General features: G+C 40.4%; 1 protein-coding gene across 1 annotated transcript in view; it reads left to right on the forward strand.

The window, feature by feature from the left end:
* The window catches only part of Baiap2l1 (BAR/IMD domain containing adaptor protein 2 like 1), a 95,285-nt gene that overhangs the window by 25,238 nt on the left and 59,648 nt on the right, over window positions 1-10,399 (forward strand). Inside the window, exon 2 of the mRNA XM_055598513.1 lies at window positions 5,958-6,033. Coding sequence (XP_055454488.1) covers window positions 5,958-6,033 — 76 coding nt within the window. The remainder of the gene's footprint in view (window positions 1-5,957; window positions 6,034-10,399) is intronic.

A 10,399-nucleotide genomic window follows, 5' to 3' on the forward strand; every position in this document is an offset into this window, starting at 1 on the left:
AGGGGGTTTAAGAAGAGACTAGAACAATAGCAGCTGTGTCTACAGATATACAGTACTATAGGCAGTAGGGTACAGATATAGGTACTGAGGGTTCATCTGAAAAAGAATGGGGCCCAGAAGCTTTGGCCTCTTACAGACCTAGGACAGCTGCCTGCTCCAGTGATACAAGATGGGTGGATTTCCAGAGAGGCTAAGCAGAGTCACCCTTGTGTTTTTCTTTCCCTCCTTTTGATAATACAGTGAAATGATAGCAATATAGGATCACACACGCCACATAAATCTATATATAGTGCAGACCTTGTTAACAGCAGCAACAACAAAATCTAAATAAAATGTGGGTAATGGTCAGAGACGTAGCTTAGTTGGTAGAGGGCTTGCCTATCAGGCAGGAAGCCTTGGGCTCTACCCCTAGCACTACATAAGCTGTGCAACAGTGCACCTATAATCCCAGGACTTAAAAGGTCAAGGCAGTGGGTCCTTGGCTACATAGAGAATTTAAAGCTGGCCTAGGATACATAAGACAGGTGAGGGAGGGAGGGATGGGACCAAGGAAAGAAACATTCTTTGAGTAATAGAGGAGTGGTGCCTGGCATGTCCCCAAAGGATCCATAGAGAAGTACTGAGAGGTAAGTGAGCCATTCACTGTAGCATCCCATAGGCAAAGGGTAGGGACAAAAGGACATCAGGGTGGGATGGAAGCATGTGTGCATGCACGGTGGTTGAAGTGCCAGGTTCCCTTCCCTATCCCAGCTGCCATTGAGAACATATCTCTTCTGCCTACAGACCAGAGATTTAATATGCCCACACGTTGGACCTCAGGCCTTGAAAACACCAGAGGTAAAACTGCACTGAGGAATTTGGTGGACCCTGAATCAGTATACTCTGGTTCCCAACCCTCATTTTTGACTGGTAGAAAGACTAACTATCTGTTGGATGTTCTTCTCTCCTTTCTGCCCAGTGATTGGGAATTAGGAATGTCGGCATAGAAACATTGGCCCTGAGAGCTGTTCACGGTCAGGTTCCCCATGGACTTGCTGTCTAGACACTGTGATTGCAGACAACAGCCATCTAGCACCCACAGATTTGCAGCAACAAGAATGGCTTTGCTTGTAAATATGAACTGACTTTTTAAAAAAGAAAAGTGTGTGTGTGTGTGTGTGTGTGTACCACATATGCACAAGTGCCCACAAAGACCAAAAGAAGGCATCAGCTCTCTTGAGGCTGGAGTTACTTGGAGTTGTTACTTGCCTGGTGTGGGTACTGAAAACTGATTTGGAGCTTCTGTAAGATGAATGTGTTTTTAACTGCTAAGCTATCTCTCCAGCCCCCAAACTGACTTTAGAGAAAACCAGAAGTGACCGAGCATAGACACACAGGCCTTTAATCCCAGCATTCACTGGGCAGAATCTGTTATAAATAATGAGTTTTAGGCCATCCAGAGTGAGATAATGAGACCCTGTCTTTTAGAAATCAGTCAGTCAGTCAGTCAATCAAGTAATCAATTGCCAGAAGCCAAGCATGGTGGCACACACTTATAACCCAGCACTCTTGAGACTGAGACAGGAGAATTGTAAGTTTGAAGCCAGCCTGAGCTACATGGAGAGACCCTTGTCTCAAAAAACAGTGAATGGAAAGATGGCTTAGTGGTTAAGAGCTTTGGCTGCTCTTCTAAAAGACTGGGGTTCAGTACCCACATGGCTCATAACCATCTATCTCCGGTTCATGGGGTCCAACACCCTCTTCTGTTCTCCAGACACACAAGTAGAAAAGACATAAATACCACCAAAATACCCATGCGCATAAAACAATAAAATAGTTTTTAATTAAATAAACAAAACAAATACTAATAACAGAAGTTGTACAAAAGCTTTTAATGGAGGGATAGTTTTTTAAAAAATGTAATTAGGAGAACTAGAATAGAATACCAACACTACAGTACTCAAAGACACAGCATTTGTAAACCAAGACTAGAATGATGATTTTAAAAAGGAAGAGCTAAGATACTGAAGCACTCTTAGAAAAAAAAATACATATGTATGGGTGTGTGTGTGTGTGTGTGTGTAATTAGAAGCACCAGGTATGGTGACACACACCTATAATCCCAGTGCTCAGAAGGCTGAGACAGAAGGATCGTGAGTTTGAGGCCAGCCAGGGCTACTTAGCAAGACCTTTCTCAAAAGAAAGCAAAAATCAAAAGCTTAAAAAAGAATAAAATAGTTAGGATGTAAAATTGAGAATATTTTTCAGGTGTAGACATAAAGACAAGAGTGAAAAAATAGAAAAAAGATGTAAAGTTAGATAAATACAGGAAGCATAAAACCTTCATCTGAGCTCCAAAAGAAATAAAAAGCAAAAAGTAAAGCAAATGTTTTCCAAATCTGACAGACCTATTTTCCACATGGGTAGAAGCCAACAAGGATCTCATAAAATAAATAGAGAAGATACCCACAATAAGGCAGACCAGTGTTCAATTTTACAACATAGGGATAAAGATATGGCTTCTAAAACTAAGCTTTAAAGAAGGGGAAAGTGTGAAGCTGGGGATATGGCTCAGTCAGTAAGTACTTGCTTGCAACTATGAGTACCTGAGTTTGTATCTCAGTCATAAAAACAGCTGCAAACATCTGTATGCCAGTGCTGCAGAGGTGGAGACAGGTGCATCCCTGGGTCTTGCTGGCCAGCTAATCTAGCTGAACTGGCAAACTCCAGCTTCAATAAGAACCTTGTCTCACTCAGAATGATCTTTTCTAGGTCCCACCATTTGCCTGCAAATTTCATGATTTCCTCCTTTTTGATTGCTGAGTAGTATTCCATTGTGTAAAAATACCACAATTTCTGTACCCATTCCTCCGTTGATGGACATCTGGGTTGTTTCCAGGTTCTGGCTATTACAAATAAAGCTGCTATAAACATGGTTGAGCAAGTATCCCTTTCGTGTACTTGAGCAAACTTTGGGTATATACCTAGCAGTGGTATAGCTGGGTCTTGAGGAAGCACTAAAAGACAAACACGGTATATACTCACTTATATAGACCTATAAGATATGATAAACATAATGAAATCTATACACCTAAAAAAGATAATCAAGAGAGCGTACATGGGGTAAGATGTTCAATCCTCGTTTAGAAAGACAGATGGGATGTGCATTGAACGTATGACAGGAGTCTACTGAGCGCATCTGAAAGACTCTAACTAGCAGTGTTTTCAAAGCAGATACAAAGACTCATGACCAAACCTTTGGCAGAGTACAGGGAATCATATGAAAAAAGGGGAGTTAGTATGATGGGGAAAGGATAGGAGCTCCACAAGGACCAAATATATCTGGGCACAGGGTCTTTTCTGAGACTGACATTCAACCAAGGACCATGTATGGATATAACCTAGAACCTTTGCTCAGATGTAGCCTGTGGTAGCTCAGTAACCAATTGGTTTCCCAAAGTGAGGGGAACAGGGACTATTTCTAACAGGAACTCAATGACTGGCTCTTTGGCCTCTCCACCCCCCAAGGGAGGAGCAGTCCTGTTAGGCCACAGAGGAGGGCTTTGCAGCCAGTCCTGAAGATACCTGATAAAACAGGATCAGATGAATGGGGAGGAGGTCCCCCCCCATCAGTGGACTTGGAAAGGGGCAGGGAGGAGATGAAGGAGGGAAGGTGGGATTGGGAGGGAATGAGGGATCGGGACACGGCTGGGATACAGACTTAATAAAATGTAACTGATAAGAAAAATAAAATTAAAAAAAAAATTACTGTACAAAAAAAAAAAGAACCTTGTCTCAAAACAAGAGGAAGACACTTGTTATTCACTTCTGGTATCCACACAAACATGAATACAAATACCCCAAAAGAGTCAGGGGTCAGGACATCAAACAAACAAACAAAAGGGCCATTGACTTTAGCAAAAGTGGATACTAAAGTCAGTAGAGCAGCATTGTAAACGCTCTGAGGAAGGCAGATCAGTATATTATACTGCCCAGCAAAACAGCAAACAAATTCAAAGTAAAAGTAGTTCCAGGGGACGGTGAGAAGGCACTTGCCACTGAGCCTGATGACCTGAATCCCCAGAGCCCACAAGGTATGATGGGAGAACTAACTACCACAGGTTTGTCCTCTGTGTGTTGTGGAGCATTCACATTCCTCCTCTCCCTTCCTCCTGTACATACACAATACATAAATAATTTAAAAATTTTAAGTAGTTTCAGACATGTAGGGGCATGGATACACCTCTCATATATTGTTCTTACATTAGTTTGGGAAAATAATCTCCAGCAAAAAGGAATTAAGTAGACAGTGAGAATGAGACTCTCAATACCGGCAGCCAGATAGGAACATGCAAGGACAACAACCTGGCAGACTTGGGGGAAGATAGAGGGAGAGGACAGAGTCCTTGGAAGAGGTTTCAGGAAGGGAAAATGAGTTGGGAAACTGCGGCCATTCTGTATATTTGACAAATTAGTAAGCCTGTGCTTGCTCTGACACTGCATGGGAAAGCATTTAGGTAGATACATAGAAGCAAGGGGGAAGAAAGGCAAGTCAACTATTAATTCCAGGAAAAACAAAAGGCTTTACAAATAAAGGAAGTGTGATCTTTAGTACATTCCTTGAATTGTAGTAACCAATATTTACAGTCATAATAAATTATATTGACTGACCAAAAAGTTGTTAATTACATAGGAAGGATGACGGATATAGTAGAGAAGTAGGTCCTCCTGAATCACAAGAGGGGGCCAGAAGTTACTGTCTAAAATTGAAGCTGAGTGATTAGTGGAAACATTGGTAATAAATGGGTTTGGAAGCATTCTTGGAAGTAATAGCAAGGGTGAATAAAATATAAGGTGTGGCCTCTTTCATTGTGATTTTTATCACTGTTCCGTTACTGTAAGTTGTCGTTTACCCTCTATTTCTAGTTACTAATGGAGAGTCTTTTCTTCTTTCTGAAGGATGTGTGTAAAACATCTGACTCATTGAATGTTGGCTTGTTTTCCACCTTTTATCATTTGGTCATCTGCAGATACTGCATCCATGGGAGAAGGAAGACCTGAGTGGTCCATTTATAATGATGACTATGAGGCAACTTGTTGGTCCAAGATAAAGCAGACATCTGTAGTCATCATATGTTAAAGTGTTCTTGGTCATAAAGCCAGCACCTTGGCAGTGGCTTGTTATCTGTACAGATTTAGGCAAAATGAAAACAAGTTTCTAAATACTTGATAACTACAACATTACCCTTAATTATGAATTAAGTTGAGGTACTGCTCAAGCAGACTATTTCCTAATGCTGGAGTGACAGCTATGAACAATCTACTTGTACCAGAGAGAGTTTTTTGGCCTCTAGGCTTACAGTCCCCACAGGGCACCTTGGGATGTGAATGTCTGCTACTTGCTCCATTTATAGAAGACTCTAGGTAGCCATTGGGCAACTGAAAATTGCTGGATTATATCCACCTTGCTGCCTGTTCCACTGGGTCAGAAAATCGAGCTCATTGGGATTTTTACATCTGCTTGTTTTTTGTTTTTGTTTTTAAAAAGAGAGCAGAAGATTTGGCTCAATTAGCATATGTGAAGCCCTAGGTTTGATCCCCAAAACTGTGTGAATTAGTGATACATAGTGATACATACCTGTAATTCTAGTACTTGGGAGGTGAAAGCTAGAGGGTTAGAAGTTTAAGATCATCCTCAGATTATATATATACATATATATATATATATATATAAAGTTCCAGGTCAGCCTGGTATTTCTAAGACCCTGACTTGGAAAAAAAAAAAAAAAGGAAAGAAAAGGAAGAAAGGAGAGAGAGAGAAAGAAAAGAAAAAAAAGAGCATTTGAAAAAAAGCATTTAAGACTTTGCTGTTGGTAGATCCTATTATATAGGAATTCTAGGCCTCACAGTGACAGAATCTAGATACTCCTCCCTCTTTTGGTTTATTAATTTGTTTGTTTTATGTGTTTGCTCTTCAGAATGTTATGGAACAATTCAATCCTGGACTCCGGAATTTAATAAACCTAGGGAAAAATTATGAAAAAGCAGTGAATGGTAAGTCTTTTTATTTTTCTAAATTGATCAATATAAAGCACATATGAAATCTTGTAAGTTAACATTTAGCTTTAAATACTTAACACTGAATTTTAAACAGCAGTGCAGGTAGTACTTGTTATTTGAAGTGAGGGAACTGAGTAATAGTGAAGGTACTATAAGTGACATTTTAACTTGCAAATTGCACTTTTTGATATATAAAATTAGGCTTTTGTTATCATTTTCATTAACTTCTTAAAACAATTCTTTGGAAATGGATAGATTATACATATACTTAAAATATTTAAATATGGCCAGGTGTGCCACATGCCTCTAATCCCAGCACTTGGGAGGCAGAGGCAGTTGGATTTCTGTGAGTTTGAGGCCAGCCTGGTCTACATAATAAGATTCAGATCAACCAAGGCTACACAGTGAGAAAAACAAACAATAATAACATTTGAACACTAGTGTCTTGCTACATGAGAATCATTCATTCATTTAGCTGTATCAAAGAATTTCTTGCCTTTAGATAGAGTATTTTTTTTGTTTTATTTTGAGATAGAATCTCACTTTATAACATAGACTAGCCATCTTTAAACTCAGGAAGTCCCTCTTTTCACCCTCCCAAGTGCCAGGATTACAACTGTGAGCCACCATAACACCTTGCTGATGTGTTATTTTTATAATAACATGAAAAATAATATTTTTAACCTCAATGGCAGAACATCTATGTTAAAGGTTGGGCTTAGATTCTCATTTCAAAGTAAGTGCTCCATTGAAACTGAACTTAAAGCCAGGCCTGGTGGCATAAATCTATAATCACACTACTTGGGAGTCTGAGGTAGAAGGATTACAAGTCCTGTGCTAGCTTGGGCAAGTTAGCAAGAGCTTGTCTCAGAGACAGAGAGAGCAAGAGGGGAAGGAAGGTGGAGAGATGGGGAAAAGGAAGGAGAGAGAGGGAGATTTCAGGAAGCAACCGGCTAGCTAGGGCATGCCTTCAAGATCATGCACAAGCCGGAGAAGTACTTGTCTAACATGAATGAGACCCTAAATTCAATCCCCAACAAAATAAATAAATAAATAAATCCAACCATCGACATTTGTCCTTCTTTTGGGACCCAGTTGCTAGCAATGTTGATAAGCAGTTACTCCCACACTCCTAAAACTGAATGCTATTAGAATACCGTGATAATCACCCTAAAGGCAAGACCGTGTACTGTTTGGACCCCAAGCTGTGGATGACACGGAGCATGGTAGCTGCGGTCACTAGAAAAGTAGATTGCATAGGTGTACATTTTTTTCCTGCAGTACCAGGAAATATAATAGATCTTGGATCTTGCTTCTCTTGTCTTCACCTTCTACAGGCAACTTCCTTTCTCTGAGAGCAAGAGGCTGGTCTTGCAGCTCTCCCATAATCACCAGGCCATAAAGTCATTGCTGCCCCGAGTCCTCATAGGGAAATCACTATAACCTGTAGAGCTTTTTCCCCCCTGTGTAGCCTGAACTACTTTCTGAGGCAGTGTTACAAACTAAGTGAGCTGCTTGCAATTTAGCCTCCTGTTAAAAGGACTTTTCCCCCTAAGGACTCTTATCACTTCACCAGCTCCTAAAGATGAGTCTTTACCTGATAAGGATTCCCAGAACTTCTGCAGGCCATCTGGATATAGTTTTGCTGAAGCCACTGATAATTTTAGATACATTTATAAAGCCCTTGGTAACAATCTGGAGTAAAGACGAGGATATCAACCAGAAGTGCAGTCAGCAGCTTCTAAAGGTGGACTGACATGTGAATGGCTGAGAAAGAAATACAATCGTTGCCACAGGGATCTGAGCAGCAGTGGTTGGTGTTGACTGGGACAGGAGACCTTGCAAGAGCTGACAGGTACGGGATATCGGCAGACAGACACTGCTTCAAGCAGAAAATATGAGCTCTGGGCGCCACACTAGCCTGGGAAGAAGCCTTAAACAGGTGGGGCCGGACGATGTCAGCTCAGCCGTGCAGCGCAGTGTAGCACCAGGCGCCACTATTGTACAAATCTGCAGCTTCCCACAGACGTGGTGACTTACGGCGACACTTCTGCTTCCCCTGTAAAGGCAAGAGAGCTCTCTGGAGTCTCGGGGCTTGACACACTCTGTTCTCAGGTGACCTTTCTCCGTTAAGACAGCACTAATCCTAACGGCCTAGCATTGACTAGGTTCCAGTGTAAGTCCTGCTTGTTGGTACAGCACTTCTCAAAGCAAATTCAATGGCCAGCATCCCAGAGAACCACAAACTTAAAATCTGGAGGGGTGCAGTTCATTGAAACTATTGCTATAAAAAAAAAAAATGTCGTGAGCTTGTGGAGTGTGCACTTGTGGGAGACCTATGGAGGCTCTAGCAGAATGGGAACCCAATGAAACTGTTTTTTTATTTTTTATTTTATTTTTTTAATTTTTTCTTTTTTTGAAACTGTTTTAAGAAAAAAATTATCAGGAGGGCATAGCACATGCCTTTAAACCAAGCACTTGAGTGCCAGAGGCAGGTTAATCTTAAGCCAGCCTGGTCTACCTAGTGTATTCCAGGACCACCAGAGCTTCATAATGAGACCCTATATCAAAAAACAAATAAAAATTCTCTAGTAGAGGTAAGTATGTAGATAACTCTAGATTGAGGAGATGATTGAACAATCACTAAAGTACAATTCATAGGTTCCCTTAAACAGGAAGAAGCAGAAACTCTCACAAAGTGGAGCAAAGTTATCAGAATACTGTTTTATTCTTTACTAATTCCACATAAGTTTCACGGTTTTAAAGTTAATTTAGCTTTATTTTAAAAGCAAAGCTATTTTGAAAGACTGAGGTTACATAGTTTAAAATATAAGTCAACAGTTAATTTTTTTAATGTCAACTTAATGTGTGGGTGTAAACCAGAAATTTTAACTGTTGTGTAATCCTGAACGCAACTCTCCCACCAATGTGCACTTCAGTTTATCAGTACTTTACAACTTAAACCTTTCATTCGAACATCACTTACTGAGTTGACATTTGCTGGCAGCACACTTGCTTTTAGGTGGAGTTGCTTTTTCTTCAGTTCCAGCTAAAGCACCATGATTTAGAGCTGAGGAAGTAAAGTACCTCAGCAGGAGTTGTGTACACTGTGACTGACTCACACTGACCTTGGGGACAGCCTGAAATGTCTCCACTCCACTCCCTTTAGCAAAAGGCGCTGATAACATTACCCACCCTTGTCTTAACATTGTTGGGTAGATTAACTAAGTAATGACTTGAAAAGCCTATATAAATGCTGTCTGTTATTGTTATATACAATATAAGTTCTTCTCCAGTCTTATAAAAATAATAGGATAGCAGAACATTGCATTTCTTATTACAGATTCAATAAAAGCCTTAATATATATATTTACACTATATATTAATATATATATAATATTTACTATATATATATATTAAACTCCATAGTAAACACTGAAATAAATAAAATTAGAGGGCCAGGATTATGGCCTATGATACCTTCAGCTATACCTATACATGATGAGTCCTCTGACCTTTTTCTATACTTCCCCTTAAAAGTCCACCTTTTAGGTATGGTGATATAGCTTGGTGATCGAGTGTCTCCTTAGCATATGAGAATTAAAAATACAAATAGGGGCTGGAGACACGGCTCGGCAGGTTGGAGCGCTTGCTGGTCTTGTAGAGGACCAGCCTGAGTTTTATTCCCATCACCATTGGGCAGCTCACAATTGCATATAGCTCCTGTTCCAGGGAATCTAATGTCCTCTTCTGGCCTCTGAGGCTACCTGCATATGTGTGAGATATTCACACACAGACATACACATAAATTTTTTTAATCTTAATTTAAAAAAATAGGGACTAGGAAGATGGCTTAGTCAGTAAAGTACTTGTCTCAAGTATGAGAACCTGAGTTTGCTCTTTAGTGCCTGTGTAAAATGTCAGCACAAGCTTATAATTCTAACACTGAGGAGGCAGAGACAGGCAGATCACTAGGGCTCATTGCTCAGTTTAGTCTTAATTGGTGAGCTCCAGACCAATGGGAGACCCTGTCTCAAAGGTGGACCATGCTACTGAGGATGACACCCAAGGCTGTCTTCTCTCTTCCACACATGCATTGGTGAATATATGTAGACACATACACACACTAAAATAAATAAATTGCAACTATTTAGGTGTTTTTTTGTTTGGTTGGTTTTTTGTTTGGGTGTTTTTTGTTTTTTGAGTTTTTGTTTGTATGTTTGTTTTTGGTTTCTTGAGACAGGGTTTCTCTGTGTAGCCTTGGCTGTCCTGGCCTACAGATCAGGCTAGCCTCAAACTCTCAGAGATCCGCTTGCCTCTGCCTCTGCCTCTGCCTCTGCCTCTGCCTCTGCCTCTGCCT

Source organism: Psammomys obesus, unplaced genomic scaffold, assembly GCF_907164565.1.
Source record: "Psammomys obesus unplaced genomic scaffold, mPsaObe1.curated_primary_1811, whole genome shotgun sequence".
Lineage (NCBI taxonomy): Eukaryota > Metazoa > Chordata > Mammalia > Rodentia > Muridae > Psammomys > Psammomys obesus.